The following is a 20,050-nucleotide window of genomic DNA, read 5'->3' as shown; positions in this document are numbered from 1 at the left end:
TATAAACTGTGTAAACGATAATGCCACACTTTTTCATTCCATTATGTACTATGACTCTATCCAAACTGATGCTCTGTACAGGTCACAAATCCTGTTATGGGATGTGTCCATCACATTGTTAGGGAGGTCATGTATCTCTGTTTACATATGACTCTGTACTCTGACGACAGTTTTATGTTCTTGAGCCAGCTGACCTTAAACTATGATCTGCAGAATAAGGTATTGGAAGATCACTCAAAATGTAAATACCTTCTCTTTGAAAGTTGACATTTTACCTCTCTCCATCAAGATCTGACAAACCCTCCATAGGTGTTCACATCAGGGAAACTTGGTAATCAGCCAACATCATGGAGGTTTCTTAATTCTTCATATGAACAAGAAGCATCCAGAGTATTTGATTTCTGTATCTAGAAAGCAAATGTTTGTTTGTTTGTTGTTTTGGGTTTTTTTGTTCAACGCTGCACTGCAATATTCCAGCTATATGTTGGTGGTCTGCAAATGATCAAGTCGTGACCAGACAATCCAGCGAGTCTGACCACCTGATCCCAAAAGCCAATGTAAATGGGCAGTTCTGAGTGGATAATAAAGGCAGGGCTACATTGATATGTGTCTTGGATATTGTATACACCTTGTGGTTTTTTAGTGCCATGTACCAAGCACGGTTTGTTCTGTGCCAGCTTACTTTTTAAGATTACAATTTCTGCATCAAAGTGGTATAGTGATGAAATTGGGCTGTTCAGAAAGCGGACATAATGGCCCAAGATCCCAGCTCCCTCTTTTGATAGGATGCTAAAAGTTTGCACAGGGTTTTGTTCTAGACTTTGTAAATAAAACTGTGTTTGAAACCGAGAATTAGGGTCATCAATGAATATTAAATTGATATACAATATGAAATTAGAACTTGTTGACAAATTTGCTGGGATTACCAAATAGCTGGAACCCATTGGGGGGTGGGGTGAGGGGTTACATCTGATGACATGATGTATCCACATTACCTATCACGACAACATGTTGATTTGGTTGTTAAAGTAAAATTGAAATTACAAATGGCCCAAGTGGAACCCTCCTTATTTGAATCCAGGATCCGCCCCTGGCATTTCCAGTCAGTATCATTCAAATCACATCTCCATGAAGAGAGGTATTATATCAGAGTAGAAGATCTTATTTTGATGAGATTGCATTCAGAGTACATTTACATCGTCAAAGGAGGTAGTGAAGCCCATGTTTACTGTACTTCGTTGTTGCAAATACTGTAAAAACTCATTCACTCACCGACCCCAGTACGTCAGGCTGGGATCATTATTATTATAAAACCTTTGCGCCGTGATATTGCTGGAATATTGCTAAAAGCGGCGTAAAACCATACTCACTTACTATAAAACCTTTGAACGATCAATTGAATGAAGCGCCACTAAAATGACTACGAACCAGTTGGTCAGTGAGGAAGTATGCGGGCAGACGCTCCATCCTCTGGACCGAGGATGCGGTCTTTGAGTAAGTTGTTTTTGTTCACAATACATTTTAAGGTTTGCAAAATGTTTACAATATATATGAGTAATATTGTGTCCGAGGCTTTTACATTTGTCAGTGTTAACCTTATGGTGCGACCTTTGCTATGAGAGCATGATCTGCACGAGAAAAGCGTTTGAGCTAATGGCATGTTTGAACGATGCACTCGGGATTTGGGCCAAGAAAGTTTCATATTTGTTTGTTGTTAAACGCCACACTCAGCTATATTCCGATCTGTAAAAAATCGAGTTTGGACCTGACAATCCAGTGATTTACAACACGAGCATCAATCTACGCAACTGGGATTTGATGACATTCACCAACCAAGTCAACACGAAGGCGTCATTCATCAGATTTTACATGCCGCCATCATATAGCTGTAATTTAATATTGCTGAGCGCAGCGGTAAACAAACACGCACATATAACGAGACGCGATTCTTACGCGCCTACTTTGATTGTATACAGCTGCCGCTTTAATGTATTAACTTGGAAAATGAGACTTCAAATGGTGAGGTGAAGCTAAATTTAATTCTGTGATGTCTCTTGTGGAACAAGATCATCTGCAATTGCGGACTAAGAGCCGACAGAGTGTGGTGTAATGGGTGCACGTCGCATTTCAGCAACCTATGCTTGTCAAAAGAGGTAACTAACGGGGTGGTCAGACTCGCAGACTTAGTGTATGATTGTCATGGGATCCCAATTGCGAAGATCGATGCTCATGATGTCAATTACTGGGTCCAGATTTGATTATTTACAGATCACGGTCATATAGCAGGAATGGTGCCGAGGGCGGCGTTAAACAACACACAAACAAAGAAAACGTGTCAACAGAGACCTTATAATAAATTATTATACGGTCTCTGGTGTCAGCCAATCATTTTTGTTCACTTCGAGACAGGAGTGGATCTATAGTGTGCTCCATCCAGAGCTTTGGAATACAGTACCACAACTGGACGTGCGCCTGTCACATGTCTTAAAGAGAACCATTTGTGAGAAAAAAAACCATTCCTTTTTTTCGCCACTGCCAACAAACTGTTCATATAACCCCCCACCCCCCTAAATCAAATTACAGTAAACTACGCATATAACGAACTACGGTTATAAAAAACTAAAATTAGTAGTCCCTTAGAGATCGTTATAACCGTAGTTTATTGTAGTTAAGAATACACTACCATACGCCTATATTGCATGGCTGAATTTGCATATCATTTATTTCTGTATTAATCAAACTAATGATGTACGTTTCAATACATTAAGTGGACATAAAACGTTTCAATACATTAAGTGGACATTAAACAAGAAAACAGCATTATCACTATCCCCCGCCATGAGGCACATTAGAAGTTTGTTCATATAGTAGTGAACATATACTATAAAAAGAGCCCTTAAGTAAAGCCTTAAGAAGAGATAGGGCTGTTTTTGTTTTTTTGTCATCAGTAAAAAATGATTAAATGTGAAATTAATACACACAACAGGCCCTTTCTCTATACTAACTCAGTCTTGATAAGTATTTTTTAGATTACGTCACTTTAGTTGTTTCTGAGAAAAAAAAACCTTCCACAAATAACATGGATCAAAGGCCGTAACTCTGTAAACAATTAATGGACGCGACCAATTTACGAACTCAGTCTTGACAAGTATCTCTTAGATAAGTATGCAAACTTTGATTCATGTAGCTTCACTAGACCGAGAAAACTTGTTCCAATTGCACACACTATGCACAAAGTAAAATAACATGGATCAAGGGCCATAACCCTGTAAAATATTTATTGACGGGATCAATTTACGAACTCAGTCTTGACAAGTATCTCTTAGATAAGCATGCAAAGTTTCATGTATGTAACTTCAGTAGTTTCTGAGAAAACTTGTCCCCTTTTCACGCAGTATGCGCTAAGTTGAAAATCACGGAGCAAGGGCCATAGCTTTGTTAAAATTGAATTTACGACATCTCAACTCATTTGAGATCATGACCAGTAACACCAGTGTGCAAAATTTCATTTCACAGACTTAGTTTTTGAGAAAATGTGTCCCCTTCGAGAACCGGACGGACGAACTCCGTGCCAATTATCAATAATAATTCAAAACCGATCTTCATATAAATCGGGGGCGGTCGGGTAGCCTAGTGGTTAAAGCGTTCGCTCGCCACGCCGAAGACCCGGGTTCGATTCCCGACATGCGTACAATGTGTGAAGCCCATTTCTGGTGTCCCCCGCCGTGATATTGCTGGAATATTGCTAAAATCGGCGTAAAACCATACTCACTCACTCATATAAATCGTTATAACTAATGCTTGAGAATGAGGATCTTTATCAAGGCCCGGGGTAAGCCACAGTCGTTGCTTGTGTATTGTGCTTGTTTCTGGAGTGAATGAGGCAGTTAATATTTCATATTGCATCAGCAATGTTCTGGTTAATACTCAAACCATGGTATCTGGAAGACAGAGATTATATTGATATCTAAAAGGCAACGTGAGATACAGAGACTTTCAAATTTTGATATCTAAAGACGAAACAGTGTCACTGTAATTATATTTAAAATCCAAAACCACGCTTTAAACATGTTGTAAGTTTGGTTTGTAAACAGTAATAACCAGTATCATTACGGTGTAAAATCGTTACATAACATTGGATTGGGGTCGGCAAACATTTCATTCATATTTGAGGGCGCCAACCCCCTTTTGGTACACGAGTCCTAAGAGCTATCAACCAGGCACCTCCCCTAGATCAGCACTCACCCACCCCCACCCTTCCCCCCTCCAACACACACTTCCAAAATAACAACCAGGCACCTCTCCCACACATCCCCTCCCCCTCCCACACACACTCCCAAAATATCAACCAGGCACCTCTCCCCCACCCCCACCCCCCCAACACACACTTCCATAATAACAACCAGGCACCTCTCCCCCACCTCACCTCCCCCACACACTCCCAAAATAACAACCAGGCACCTCTCCCAGACCAGCCTTCCACTGCTAACAACCAGACACCTCCCCCAGACCAGCCTCCCACTGCTAACAACCAGACACCTCCCCCAGACCAGCCTCCCACTGCTAACAACCAGGCACCTCTCCCAGACCAGCCTTCCACTGCTAACAAGACACCTCTCCCAGCTAACAACCAGGCACCTTCCCCAGACCAGCTTTCCACTGCTAACAAGACACCTCTCCCAGCTAACATGAAAGGCACCTTCCCCAGACCACCCTCCCACTGCTAACAAGACACCTCTCCCAGCTAACAACCAGGCACCTTCCCCAGACCAGCCTCCTACTGCTAACAACAAGGCACCTTCCCCAGACCAGCCTTCTACTGCTAACAAGACACCTCTCCCAGCTAACATGAAAGGCACCTTCCCCAGACCACCCTCCCACTGCTAACAAGACACCTCTCCACTGCTAACAACCAGGCACCTTCCCCAGACCAGCCTCCTACTGCTAACAACCAGGCACCTCCGCCAGACCAGCCTCCTACTGCTAACAACAAGGCACCTCTCCCAGACCAGCCTCCTACTGCTAACAACCAGGCACCTCCGCCAGACCAGCCTCCTACTGCTAACAACCAGGCACCTCTCCCCCACCTCACCTCCCCCACACACTCCCAAAATAACAACCAGGCACCTCTCCCAGACCAGCCTTCCACTGCTAACAACCAGACACCTCCCCCAGACCAGCCTCCCACTGCTAACAACCAGACACCTCCCCCAGACCAGCCTCCCACTGCTAACAACCAGGCACCTCTCCCAGACCAGCCTTCCACTGCTAACAAGACACCTCTCCCAGCTAACAACCAGGCACCTTCCCCAGACCAGCTTTCCACTGCTAACAAGACACCTCTCCCAGCTAACATGAAAGGCACCTTCCCCAGACCACCCTCCCACTGCTAACAAGACACCTCTCCCAGCTAACAACCAGGCACCTTCCCCAGACCAGCCTCCTACTGCTAACAACAAGGCACCTTCCCCAGACCAGCCTTCTACTGCTAACAAGACACCTCTCCCAGCTAACATGAAAGGCACCTTCCCCAGACCACCCTCCCACTGCTAACAAGACACCTCTCCACTGCTAACAACCAGGCACCTTCCCCAGACCAGCCTCCTACTGCTAACAACAAGGCACCTCTCCCCCAGACCAGCCTCCCACTGCTAACAACCAGGCACCTCCGCCAGACCAGCCTCCCACTGCTAACAACCAGGCACCTCCGCCAGACCAGCCTCCTACTGCTAACAACCAGGCACCTCCGCCAGACCAGCCTCCTACTGCTAACAACAAGGCACCTCTCCCAGACCAGCCTCCCACTGCTAACAACCAGACACCTCCGCCAGACCAGCCTCCCACTGCTAACAACCAGGCACCTCCGCCAGACCAGCCTCCCACTGCTAACAACCAGGCACCTCCGCCAGACCAGCCTCCCACTGCTAACAACAAGGCACCTCCGCCAGACCAGCCTCCTACTGCTAACAACCAGGCACCTCCGCCAGACCAGCCTCCCACTGCTAACAACAAGGCACCTCCGCCAGACCAGCCTCCTACTGCTAACAACCAGGCACCTCCGCCAGACCAGCCTCCTACTGCTAACAACAAGGCACCTCTCCCAGACCAGCCTCCCACTGCTAACAACCAGGCACCTCCGCCAGACCAGCCTCCCACTGCTAACAACCAGGCACCTCTCACAGATCAGCCTCCCACTGCTAACAACCAGACACCTCCCCCAGACCAGCCTCCCACTGCTAACAACCAGACACCTCCGCCAGACCAGCCTCCCACTGCTAACAACCAGGCACCTCCGCCAGACCAGCCTCCTACTGCTAACAACTAGGCACCTCTCCCAGACCAGCCTCCCACTGCTAACAACCAGACACCTCCCCCAGACCAGCCTCCCACTGCTAACAACCAGGCACCTCCGCCAGACCAGCCTCCTACTGCTAACAACAAGGCACCTCTCCCAGACCAGCCTCCTACTGCTAACAACAAGGCACCTCTCCCAGACCAGCCTCCCACTGCTAACAACAAGGCACCTCTCCCAGACCAGCCTCCCACTGCTAACAACCAGGCACCTCCGCCAGACCAGCCTCCTACTGCTAACAACAAGGCACCTCCGCCAGACCAGCCTCCTACTGCTAACAACCAGACACCTCCGCCAGACCAGCCTCCCACTGCTAACAACCAGGCACCTTCCCCAGACCAGCCTCCCACTGCTAACAACCAGACACCTCCCCCAGACCAGCCTCCCACTGCTAACAACCAGGCACCTCCGCCAGACCAGCCTCCCACTGCTAACAACCAGGCACCTCCGCCAGACCAGCCTCCCACTGCTAACAACCAGGCACCTCTCCCAGACCAACCTCCTACTGCTAACAACCAGACACCTCCGCCAGACCAGCCTCCTACTGCTAACAACAAGGCACCTCTCCCAGACCAACCTCCTACTGCTAACAACCAGACACCTCCGCCAGACCAGCCTCCTACTGCTAACAACCAGGCACCTCCGCCAGACCAGCCTCCCACTGCTAACAAGGCCCCTCCCCCAGACCAGCCTCCCACTGCTAACAACAAGGCACCTCTCCCAGACCAGCCTCCCACTGCTAACAACCAGGCACCTTCCCCAGACCAGCCTCCCACTGCTAACAACAAGGCACCTCTCCCAGACCAACCTCCTACTGCTAACAACCAGACACCTCCGCCAGACCAGCCTCCTACTGCTAACAACCAGGCACCTCCGCCAGACCAGCCTCCCACTGCTAACAAGGCACCTCCGCCAGACCAGCCTCCTACTGCTAACAACAAGGCACCTTCCCCAGACTAGCTCCTCCACCTAACAACCAGGCACTTTACCCAGACCAGCCTAATACTGCTAACAACCAGGCACCTCCCCCAGACCAGCCTCCTACTGCTAACAACGAGGCACCTCCCCCAGACCAGCCTTCTACTGCTAACAAGACACCTCTCCCAGCTAACAACCAGGCACCTTCGGCAGACCAGTCTCACACTGCTAACAACCAGGCACCTCCCCCAGACCAGCCTCCCACTGCTAATAAGGCACCTCTCCCAGACGAGCTCCTCCACCTAACAACCAGACACCTCCCCCAGACCAGCCTCCCACTGCTAACAACCAGACACCTCCCCCAGACCAGCCTCCCACTGCTAACAACCAGACACCTCCCCCAGACCAGCCTCCCACTGCTAACAACCAGACACCTCCCCCAGACCAGCCTCCCACTGCTAACAACCAGGAACCTACCCAGACCAGCCTCCCACTGCTAACAACCAGGCACCTCTCCCAGACCAGTCTCACACTGCTAACAACCAGGCACCTCCCCCAGACCAGCCTCCCACTGCTAACAACCAGACACCTCCACCAGACCAGCCTCCTACTGCTAACAACCAGGCACCTCCCCAAGACCAGCCTCCCACTGCTAATAAGGCACCTCTCCCAGACGAGCTCCTCCACCTAACAACCAGACACCTCCCCCAGACCAGCCTCCCACTGCTAACAACCAGACACCTCCCCCAGACCAGCCTCCCACTGCTAACAACCAGACACCTCCCCCAGACCAGCCTCCCACTGCTAACAACCAGACACCTTCCCCAGACCAGCCTCCCACTGCTAACAACCAGGAACCTTCCCAGACCAGCCTCCCACTGCTAACAACCAGACACCTCCGCCAGACCAGCCTCCCACTGCTAACAACGAGGCACCTCCCCAAGACCAGCCTCCCACTGCTAACAACCAGACACCTCCGCCAGACCAGCCTCCCACTGCTAACAACGAGGCACCTTCCCCAGACCAGCCTCCCACTGCTAACAACCAGGCACCTCTCCCAGACCAGTCTCACACTGCTAACAACCAGGCACCTCCCCCAGACCAGCCTCCCACTGCTAACAACCAGACACCTCCACCAGACCAGCCTCCCACTGCTAACAACGAGGCACCTCCCCAAGACCAGCCTCCCACTGCTTACAACGAGGCACCTTCCCCAGACCAGCCTCCCACTGCTAACAACCAGACACCTCTCCCAGACCAGCCTCCCACTGCTAACAAGGCCCCTCCCCCAGACCAGCCTCCCACTGCTAACAAGGCCCCTCCCCCAGACCGGCCTTCCACTGCTAACAACCAGGCCCCTCCCCCAGACCAGCCTTCCACTGCTAACAACCAGGCCCCTCCCCCAGACCAGCCTCCCACGGCTAACAACCAGGCACCTCTCACAGATCAGCCTCCCACTGCTAACAACCAGACACCTCCCCCAGACCAGCCTCCCACTGCTAACAACCAGACACCTCCGCCAGACCAGCCTCCCACTGCTAACAACCAGGCACCTCCGCCAGACCAGCCTCCTACTGCTAACAACAAGGCACCTCTCCCAGACCAGCCTCCCACTGCTAACAACCAGACACCTCCCCCAGACCAGCCTCCCACTGCTAACAACCAGGCACCTCCGCCAGACCAGCCTCCTACTGCTAACAACAAGGCACCTCTCCCAGACCAGCCTCCTACTGCTAACAACAAGGCACCTCTCCCAGACCAGCCTCCCACTGCTAACAACAAGGCACCTCTCCCAGACCAGCCTCCCACTGCTAACAACCAGGCACCTCCGCCAGACCAGCCTCCTACTGCTAACAACAAGGCACCTCCGCCAGACCAGCCTCCTACTGCTAACAACCAGACACCTCCGCCAGACCAGCCTCCCACTGCTAACAACCAGGCACCTTCCCCAGACCAGCCTCCCACTGCTAACAACCAGACACCTCCCCCAGACCAGCCTCCCACTGCTAACAACCAGGCACCTCCGCCAGACCAGCCTCCCACTGCTAACAACCAGGCACCTCCGCCAGACCAGCCTCCCACTGCTAACAACCAGGCACCTCTCCCAGACCAACCTCCTACTGCTAACAACCAGACACCTCCGCCAGACCAGCCTCCTACTGCTAACAACAAGGCACCTCTCCCAGACCAACCTCCTACTGCTAACAACCAGACACCTCCGCCAGACCAGCCTCCTACTGCTAACAACCAGGCACCTCCGCCAGACCAGCCTCCCACTGCTAACAAGGCCCCTCCCCCAGACCAGCCTCCCACTGCTAACAACAAGGCACCTCTCCCAGACCAGCCTCCCACTGCTAACAACCAGGCACCTTCCCCAGACCAGCCTCCCACTGCTAACAACAAGGCACCTCTCCCAGACCAACCTCCTACTGCTAACAACCAGACACCTCCGCCAGACCAGCCTCCTACTGCTAACAACCAGGCACCTCCGCCAGACCAGCCTCCCACTGCTAACAAGGCACCTCCGCCAGACCAGCCTCCTACTGCTAACAACAAGGCACCTTCCCCAGACTAGCTCCTCCACCTAACAACCAGGCACTTTACCCAGACCAACCTAATACTGCTAACAACCAGGCACCTCCCCCAGACCAGCCTCCTACTGCTAACAACGAGGCACCTCCCCCAGACCAGCCTTCTACTGCTAACAAGACACCTCTCCCAGCTAACAACCAGGCACCTTCGGCAGACCAGTCTCACACTGCTAACAACCAGGCACCTCCCCCAGACCAGCCTCCCACTGCTAATAAGGCACCTCTCCCAGACGAGCTCCTCCACCTAACAACCAGACACCTCCCCCAGACCAGCCTCCCACTGCTAACAACCAGACACCTCCCCCAGACCAGCCTCCCACTGCTAACAACCAGACACCTCCCCCAGACCAGCCTCCCACTGCTAACAACCAGACACCTCCCCCAGACCAGCCTCCCACTGCTAACAACCAGGAACCTTCCCAGACCAGCCTCCCACTGCTAACAACCAGGCACCTCTCCCAGACCAGTCTCACACTGCTAACAACCAGGCACCTCCCCCAGACCAGCCTCCCACTGCTAACAACCAGACACCTCCACCAGACCAGCCTCCTACTGCTAACAACCAGGCACCTCCCCAAGACCAGCCTCCCACTGCTAATAAGGCACCTCTCCCAGACGAGCTCCTCCACCTAAAAACCAGACACCTCCCCCAGACCAGCCTCCCACTGCTAACAACCAGACACCTCCCCCAGACCAGCCTCCCACTGCTAACAACCAGACACCTCCCCCAGACCAGCCTCCCACTGCTAACAACCAGACACCTTCCCCAGACCAGCCTCCCACTGCTAACAACCAGGAACCTTCCCAGACCAGCCTCCCACTGCTAACAACCAGACACCTCCGCCAGACCAGCCTCCCACTGCTAACAACGAGGCACCTCCCCAAGACCAGCCTCCCACTGCTAACAACCAGACACCTCCGCCAGACCAGCCTCCCACTGCTAACAACGAGGCACCTTCCCCAGACCAGCCTCCCACTGCTAACAACCAGGCACCTCTCCCAGACCAGTCTCACACTGCTAACAACCAGGCACCTCCCCCAGACCAGCCTCCCACTGCTAACAACCAGACACCTCCACCAGACCAGCCTCCCACTGCTAACAACGAGGCACCTCCCCAAGACCAGCCTCCCACTGCTTACAACGAGGCACCTTCCCCAGACCAGCCTCCCACTGCTAACAACCAGACACCTCTCCCAGACCAGCCTCCCACTGCTAACAAGGCCCCTCCCCCAGACCAGCCTCCCACTGCTAACAAGGCCCCTCCCCCAGACCGGCCTTCCACTGCTAACAACCAGGCCCCTCCCCCAGACCAGCCTTCCACTGCTAACAACCAGGCCCCTCCCCCAGACCAGCCTCCCACGGCTAACAACCAGGCACCTCTCACAGATCAGCCTCCCACTGCTAACAACCAGACACCTCCCCCAGACCAGCCTCCCACTGCTAACAACCAGACACCTCCGCCAGACCAGCCTCCCACTGCTAACAACCAGGCACCTCCGCCAGACCAGCCTCCTACTGCTAACAACAAGGCACCTCTCCCAGACCAGCCTCCCACTGCTAACAACCAGACACCTCCCCCAGACCAGCCTCCCACTGCTAACAACCAGGCACCTCCGCCAGACCAGCCTCCTACTGCTAACAACAAGGCACCTCTCCCAGACCAGCCTCCTACTGCTAACAACAAGGCACCTCTCCCAGACCAGCCTCCCACTGCTAACAACAAGGCACCTCTCCCAGACCAGCCTCCCACTGCTAACAACCAGGCACCTCCGCCAGACCAGCCTCCTACTGCTAACAACAAGGCACCTCCGCCAGACCAGCCTCCTACTGCTAACAACCAGACACCTCCGCCAGACCAGCCTCCCACTGCTAACAACCAGGCACCTTCCCCAGACCAGCCTCCCACTGCTAACAACCAGACACCTCCCCCAGACCAGCCTCCCACTGCTAACAACCAGGCACCTCCGCCAGACCAGCCTCCCACTGCTAACAACCAGGCACCTCCGCCAGACCAGCCTCCCACTGCTAACAACCAGGCACCTCTCCCAGACCAACCTCCTACTGCTAACAACCAGACACCTCCGCCAGACCAGCCTCCTACTGCTAACAACAAGGCACCTCTCCCAGACCAACCTCCTACTGCTAACAACCAGACACCTCCGCCAGACCAGCCTCCTACTGCTAACAACCAGGCACCTCCGCCAGACCAGCCTCCCACTGCTAACAAGGCCCCTCCCCCAGACCAGCCTCCCACTGCTAACAACAAGGCACCTCTCCCAGACCAGCCTCCCACTGCTAACAACCAGGCACCTTCCCCAGACCAGCCTCCCACTGCTAACAACAAGGCACCTCTCCCAGACCAACCTCCTACTGCTAACAACCAGACACCTCCGCCAGACCAGCCTCCTACTGCTAACAACCAGGCACCTCCGCCAGACCAGCCTCCCACTGCTAACAAGGCACCTCCGCCAGACCAGCCTCCTACTGCTAACAACAAGGCACCTTCCCCAGACTAGCTCCTCCACCTAACAACCAGGCACTTTACCCAGACCAACCTAATACTGCTAACAACCAGGCACCTCCCCCAGACCAGCCTCCTACTGCTAACAACGAGGCACCTCCCCCAGACCAGCCTTCTACTGCTAACAAGACACCTCTCCCAGCTAACAACCAGGCACCTTCGGCAGACCAGTCTCACACTGCTAACAACCAGGCACCTCCCCCAGACCAGCCTCCCACTGCTAATAAGGCACCTCTCCCAGACGAGCTCCTCCACCTAACAACCAGACACCTCCCCCAGACCAGCCTCCCACTGCTAACAACCAGACACCTCCCCCAGACCAGCCTCCCACTGCTAACAACCAGACACCTCCCCCAGACCAGCCTCCCACTGCTAACAACCAGACACCTCCCCCAGACCAGCCTCCCACTGCTAACAACCAGGAACCTTCCCAGACCAGCCTCCCACTGCTAACAACCAGGCACCTCTCCCAGACCAGTCTCACACTGCTAACAACCAGGCACCTCCCCCAGACCAGCCTCCCACTGCTAACAACCAGACACCTCCACCAGACCAGCCTCCTACTGCTAACAACCAGGCACCTCCCCAAGACCAGCCTCCCACTGCTAATAAGGCACCTCTCCCAGACGAGCTCCTCCACCTAAAAACCAGACACCTCCCCCAGACCAGCCTCCCACTGCTAACAACCAGACACCTCCCCCAGACCAGCCTCCCACTGCTAACAACCAGACACCTCCCCCAGACCAGCCTCCCACTGCTAACAACCAGACACCTTCCCCAGACCAGCCTCCCACTGCTAACAACCAGGAACCTTCCCAGACCAGCCTCCCACTGCTAACAACCAGACACCTCCGCCAGACCAGCCTCCCACTGCTAACAACGAGGCACCTCCCCAAGACCAGCCTCCCACTGCTAACAACCAGACACCTCCGCCAGACCAGCCTCCCACTGCTAACAACGAGGCACCTTCCCCAGACCAGCCTCCCACTGCTAACAACCAGGCACCTCTCCCAGACCAGTCTCACACTGCTAACAACCAGGCACCTCCCCCAGACCAGCCTCCCACTGCTAACAACCAGACACCTCCACCAGACCAGCCTCCCACTGCTAACAACGAGGCACCTCCCCAAGACCAGCCTCCCACTGCTTACAACGAGGCACCTTCCCCAGACCAGCCTCCCACTGCTAACAACCAGACACCTCTCCCAGACCAGCCTCCCACTGCTAACAAGGCCCCTCCCCCAGACCAGCCTCCCACTGCTAACAAGGCCCCTCCCCCAGACCGGCCTTCCACTGCTAACAACCAGGCCCCTCCCCCAGACCAGCCTTCCACTGCTAACAACCAGGCCCCTCCCCCAGACCAGCCTCCCACGGCTAACAACCAGGCACCTCTCACAGATCAGCCTCCCACTGCTAACAACCAGACACCTCCCCCAGACCAGCCTCCCACTGCTAACAACCAGACACCTCCGCCAGACCAGCCTCCCACTGCTAACAACCAGGCACCTCCGCCAGACCAGCCTCCTACTGCTAACAACAAGGCACCTCTCCCAGACCAGCCTCCCACTGCTAACAACCAGACACCTCCGCCAGACCAGCCTCCCACTGCTAACAACCAGGCACCTCCGCCAGACCAGCCTCCTACTGCTAACAACAAGGCACCTCTCCCAGACCAGCCTCCTACTGCTAACAACAAGGCACCTCTCCCAGACCAACCTCCCACTGCTAACAACAAGGCACCTCTCCCAGACCAGCCTCCCACTGCTAACAACCAGGCACCTCCGCCAGACCAGCCTCCTACTGCTAACAACAAGGCACCTCCGCCAGACCAGCCTCCTACTGCTAACAACCAGACACCTCCGCCAGACCAGCCTCCCACTGCTAACAACCAGGCACCTTCCCCAGACCAGCCTCCCACTGCTAACAACCAGACACCTCCCCCAGACCAGCCTCCCACTGCTAACAACCAGGCACCTCCGCCAGACCAGCCTCCCACTGCTAACAACCAGGCACCTCCGCCAGACCAGCCTCCCACTGCTAACAACCAGGCACCTCTCCCAGACCAACCTCCTACTGCTAACAACCAGACACCTCCGCCAGACCAGCCTCCTACTGCTAACAACAAGGCACCTCTCCCAGACCAACCTCCTACTGCTAACAACCAGACACCTCCGCCAGACCAGCCTCCTACTGCTAACAACCAGGCACCTCCGCCAGACCAGCCTCCCACTGCTAACAAGGCCCCTCCCCCAGACCAGCCTCCCACTGCTAACAACAAGGCACCTCTCCCAGACCAGCCTCCCACTGCTAACAACCAGGCACCTTCCCCAGACCAGCCTCCCACTGCTAACAACAAGGCACCTCTCCCAGACCAACCTCCTACTGCTAACAACCAGACACCTCCGCCAGACCAGCCTCCTACTGCTAACAACCAGGCACCTCCGCCAGACCAGCCTCCCACTGCTAACAAGGCACCTCCGCCAGACCAGCCTCCTACTGCTAACAACAAGGCACCTTCCCCAGACTAGCTCCTCCACCTAACAACCAGGCACTTTACCCAGACCAACCTAATACTGCTAACAACCAGGCACCTCCCCCAGACCAGCCTCCTACTGCTAACAACGAGGCACCTCCCCCAGACCAGCCTTCTACTGCTAACAAGACACCTCTCCCAGCTAACAACCAGGCACCTTCGGCAGACCAGTCTCACACTGCTAACAACCAGGCACCTCCCCCAGACCAGCCTCCCACTGCTAATAAGGCACCTCTCCCAGACGAGCTCCTCCACCTAACAACCAGACACCTCCCCCAGACCAGCCTCCCACTGCTAACAACCAGACACCTCCCCCAGACCAGCCTCCCACTGCTAACAACCAGACACCTCCCCCAGACCAGCCTCCCACTGCTAACAACCAGACACCTCCCCCAGACCAGCCTCCCACTGCTAACAACCAGGAACCTTCCCAGACCAGCCTCCTACTGCTAACAACCAGGCACCTCTCCCAGACCAGTCTCACACTGCTAACAACCAGGCACCTCCCCCAGACCAGCCTCCCACTGCTAACAACCAGACACCTCCACCAGACCAGCCTCCTACTGCTAACAACCAGGCACCTCCCCAAGACCAGCCTCCCACTGCTAATAAGGCACCTCTCCCAGACGAGCTCCTCCACCTAACAACCAGACACCTCCCCCAGACCAGCCTCCCACTGCTAACAACCAGACACCTCCCCCAGACCAGCCTCCCACTGCTAACAACCAGACACCTCCCCCAGACCAGCCTCCCACTGCTAACAACCAGACACCTTCCCCAGACCAGCCTCCCACTGCTAACAACCAGGAACCTTCCCAGACCAGCCTCCCACTGCTAACAACCAGACACCTCCGCCAGACCAGCCTCCCACTGCTAACAACGAGGCACCTCCCCAAGACCAGCCTCCCACTGCTAACAACCAGACACCTCCGCCAGACCAGCCTCCCACTGCTAACAACGAGGCACCTTCCCCAGACCAGCCTCCCACTGCTAACAACCAGGCACCTCTCCCAGACCAGTCTCACACTGCTAACAACCAGGCACCTCCCCCAGACCAGCCTCCCACTGCTAACAACCAGACACCTCCACCAGACCAGCCTCCCACTGCTAACAACGAGGCACCTCCCCAAGACCAGCCTCCCACTGCTTACAACGAGGCACCTTCCCCAGACCAGCCTCCCACTGCTAACAACCAGACACCTCTCCCAGACCAGCCTCCCACTGCTAACAAGGCCCCTCCCCCAGACCAGCCTCCCACTGCTAACAAGGCCCCTCCCCCAGACCGGCCTTCCACTGCTAACAACCAGGCCCCTCCCCCAGACCAGCCTCCCACGGCTAACAACCAGGCACCTGCCCCTGACCAGCCTCCCCCTTCAGTGTGTGAGTGAGTGAGTGTGGGAGAGTAAGGCAGCGAGGTAAGGGTGCCACCCCACAGCATTGTCATGAAGTTTATGATATTTATTCTGAGAGGTAATTGTTTGCAAGACCTAAGCATCTGTGTGGGCAATGTGGTTTGCAGGGTTCTTGAAGATTTTCAAAATTTATAGAATATGTTGATGTGAAAAAAAATCCAACATCAATATTTCAGATTAATAGACATTGTGTTTTCTTGGAGGATGATTCTTAAAGTGTTGAATGATGTTGTCTAATGTCCGCAGTCTATGCATTATCAAGCCTGGAACAGGCAAACGAGTGAAATCATGTCCTTAACACTTTTTAAAACTGGTAACAAACAAGAACAAAGATGATTTCAAATTTTCTGGCATTTTATTTACACTTTTTCACCACAGTGGTGTGCTGTGGAGAATATCTTTGGAATATTTTTCAGCTCATAAGAACAATAATCATACACACAATATCTACAACTCGTCGAGCATAGCACTTGGTAGAGTTTCCCAAAGTCTGTTCTACACGAAGAGATCAATCCGTGTGTGAACAGTCACCCATTCATAAATATAATTACACACAAATTTAGATACACATTGTCTAACTCTCCAGTATCAATGTTTTTTTCATACAACAGAACACTCAGAGTAAAACAGCTGCTGTTGGTAAAATATATTCTGCCTTCAGCGGACAAGTTTTGAATGAACCAACTAAATGAAAGGTCCAAGGTCCAAGGTCACATAAAACCTATACATGTACATTAATTTCTGGTGAACTGCTAAAACAGCTCCCTGAACCTATCGCTGACTCGTACATTGTTTTCGTATTGAGCTCAGCTGATATGATTAAATACTTGTCACATTCCCTGAATGGTTTGTGGTGGGGCCTGACAGTATTGGTTATATCATGCCACATTGCCTTAATGTAGCAGGAAAGGCAGGACTGACTTGGCTCAAAGACATTTGGTGCCACCAAACCAAGGTTAACCTGGGATTCAATCCTAGGGCCACTTGCACAGAGCCATCTTAGTGCTACGATTATCTTAACCCTATGTTAAAGTATGTGAGTTACAATTATCTTAGCGCTAAGATCGCTTTGTGCAAGTGGGCCCTGATCAGTTGAAAAATATTTAGTTAATCCTTTCTGTTAATTTGGGACAGCATTTTATTTTAGTTTCAACAACATATGAAGACTTGACAGATGAAAAATGTTAAATCTTATTTGACTGCCCTAATAAAGCAGCATAGATAAGGAAGAATATGAAAAGAAAAAATTCACCAGTCCAAAAAACAAATATCTGCATCTAATGCAATAATATCGGTATGAGATCATTTCTGGTACAAGCTTGCTGTTGGCAGCATTTGTCACAAGATATCAACTGTTTTCACTATATAATGCTCAAAAGAAGTTAAAGAACACCCAACTATAGTAAGTCATATGACAAAATCGGGTGCTATTGGAACTTCTTTTCAGGAGTATATTTTTTAAATATTATGAAAGAAGTGATCAATATGAAATGCAGACTGATTATCACACTTATAAAGATCTACACCTACAATCATTCCGAAGTCTTCCCTTTTTCTTAAATGCTGGAGGCTAAGCCATGTTGAAGCAATTCACATGACACACAAGTAGACAATGTTTACTGGACTTCATCAACAAACACTCACTCCAATACAAAACTATTGCTGGTATTTCTTTTCACATGTACTGACAGAGCAGACCTAGATTTACCGAATTGGGTCAAATATGTCTAGGTTTATTTCTGAAAGTAAATCTTGAAATACATTCTATTACAAAACGTTCACAATAAACAATGACTTTTGAAATGTAGTGCAGTCTCAACAATTTAAAAAACAAAAACAACCATGACCCAAATAATTCCTTTCAAAAGTGATGTCATGACTCATAAGCGAATCTCGCTCTTTATTTCGTGTGATCACATTATCTCAATACGCATAGGGCCACACGAGTTACTTGTAGGTTTTATGGGAGTATAGTCTGTCATAAAATATTCCTATCTCATCTCCGGACAATTTATATGCATCTAACAAGTACATATCACAAATATATTACTCAAAAGAAGTTAAGAACACTATTCTTTCATATTACTAGTTAATCTGTTGTGGCATGACAGGTTAACTGTAGAAATATGAAGAAAATAGGGTGTTCTTTAACTTCTGAGAAACAGTAGTACATCTGCAGGTGGCAAGGAAAAAGATTCTGGGTAGGGCAATGCCAATATACACTCTGGCTTGGAAAATATCATTTTGCTTGCATTGTTTCCGAACTGTTAAGGGGGTCTCGCCGTGTAGCATTATGGAAAAATCATGTTATGAAGCAACCAAGTTTAATTTCTTTAGGGATATATTACTTCCTACTGTAAACATATTATATTTCACGCCCCACTGTGGCCTTGATCTCTTCCTGAATACTCTTAAACCCCATAAAACATTACGGGTATTCAATTTTCTGGATTAACAAGACAAATTACAGTCAGTGTTTATGACAACCATAATGAAAGCAGGGTTTTGGAGGGAGCAGGATCTGGAGCACTGTTTATAAAATGCAGGTTCTTTCAAAAGAAAATGATACCACAAATATTATGCCTTAATAGTCCTATCACACATGGAAATAATGTCTCCAGGTTGTAATACTGTGATTTTCTGACTGTGCTGCTACAGGCTCTCAACACAAAACTACAATTCACCATGTGAAATAACCATTTTGTAGGAGACCATTAACCAAAACATTTGACAAACAGCATTTGAACTTCATAATTTGAGAAGGAAACATCCTGTGTTTAACTGATTCTCAATCAACTTGATTTATGAAAACAAAAAATCAAATTCTTATTTTGATGTAATATTTGTTTAAAACAGGTATACTTTGAAATTCATGACTTTTCATGTACTTCATAATGAACGAACCAATTTATCTTTTTAATGCAAATAAATGACAATTCCAGGAAACTAAAATCTTGTGAATTTGGGATGACTTAAACATTAATACTGGTTGATCATGATTAAACCTTTAAAACATCCACAAATATCATAACATTGGAACAAAATGACACTAGTCCTCCACGACTATGCATTACATAATTCAAAGTTATAACAATACATCATATCATATAATTTATCTGTACAGTATGGTATTTTTACATTACAACGGTCTACTTTGGCAATAAAACCTTTATTTATTTACATTTTCACATATAACACTTTGCACCAATAGGGCAGCTCATCACCAACAGATTTCTTGTACTGACTTCTTCACCTCAGATCCAGGTACTGATTTCTGATTGGCTAAGCCAGCAAACAACGAGGATCCACAGCCAATGAAAATTGTCCCTGATTGCAAACAAGACTACAAGCCTACGGACACCTGGTGGATGGGATGGGAACTAGAGATATATTCTTCGGAGATCAGAAGGGGAGGTAATCATGTTGCATTGTGGACACAACTTCTTCGCTCCCTGAAAGAAAAAGGAAATTCAGAATTATCTGTCTTAAAATATGAGATCTTGTTGACATGAATTACAGATCCTGATCTTTCTTGGGATAACAGGGTGGAAGGTAGAATGGTTATCCCATGTTTGTCGTAACACCCTTAGACTTATGAGGGAGTGAGTATTGGTTTACACCACTTTAAGCAATATTCCAGGAATATCACAGCGGGGGAAACCAAAAATGGGCTTCACACATTGTACCCATTCGACGAGCGACCGCTCTAACCACTAGGCTAC

The 20,050-nt window shown here is 51.1% G+C and overlaps 2 protein-coding genes across 4 annotated transcripts in view; one reads left to right on the top strand and one right to left on the bottom strand.

The window, feature by feature from the left end:
- The first annotated feature begins 3,807 nt into the window (after positions 1 to 3,807).
- LOC125377681 (basic proline-rich protein-like) lies at positions 3,808 to 16,304 on the top strand. The gene is made up of 19 exons (XM_048391592.1): positions 3,808 to 3,832; positions 4,930 to 5,123; positions 5,915 to 6,091; positions 6,383 to 6,598; positions 6,872 to 7,063; positions 7,333 to 7,545; positions 8,532 to 8,702; positions 8,916 to 9,131; positions 9,405 to 9,596; positions 9,866 to 10,078; positions 11,065 to 11,235; positions 11,449 to 11,664; positions 11,938 to 12,129; positions 12,399 to 12,611; positions 13,598 to 13,768; positions 14,003 to 14,197; positions 14,471 to 14,662; positions 14,932 to 15,144; positions 16,131 to 16,304. The coding sequence occupies exons 1-19, from the start codon at positions 3,808 to 3,810 to the stop codon at positions 16,302 to 16,304; spliced, it is 3,546 nt and encodes a 1,181-aa protein (XP_048247549.1).
- Positions 16,305 to 16,664: 360 nt separating this feature from the next.
- Positions 16,665 to 20,050, bottom strand: part of LOC124135632 (E3 ubiquitin-protein ligase Rnf220-like) — a 51,556-nt gene continuing 48,170 nt past the window's right edge. For all 3 annotated transcript variants that reach the window (XM_046501055.2, XM_046501053.2, XM_046501054.2), the window contains one exon: positions 16,665 to 19,780. In XM_046501055.2, coding sequence (XP_046357011.1) covers positions 19,709 to 19,780 — 72 coding nt within the window. In that variant the 3' untranslated portion in view covers positions 16,665 to 19,708. The remainder of the gene's footprint in view (positions 19,781 to 20,050) is intronic.

The sequence above is a fragment of the Haliotis rufescens genome, unplaced genomic scaffold, assembly GCF_023055435.1.
Source record: "Haliotis rufescens isolate VD_foot unplaced genomic scaffold, xgHalRufe1.0.p SCAF_92, whole genome shotgun sequence".
Lineage (NCBI taxonomy): Eukaryota > Metazoa > Mollusca > Gastropoda > Lepetellida > Haliotidae > Haliotis > Haliotis rufescens.
This window is presented reverse-complemented; position numbering and strand designations above follow the sequence as displayed.

Bases quoted from the DNA above. Each gene is read 5' to 3' on its own strand.
- LOC125377681 (XM_048391592.1), top strand. From the start codon at position 3,808: ATGAGGATCTTTATCAAGGCCCGGG. The intron at 9,132-9,404 runs GCACCTCCGCCA...GCTAACAACCAG, and splicing joins CTCCTACTGCTAACAACAAG to ACACCTCCGCCAGACCAGCC. The intron at 11,236-11,448 runs GCACCTCTCACA...CCCCCAGACCAG, and splicing joins CTCCCACGGCTAACAACCAG to CCTCCCACTGCTAACAACCA.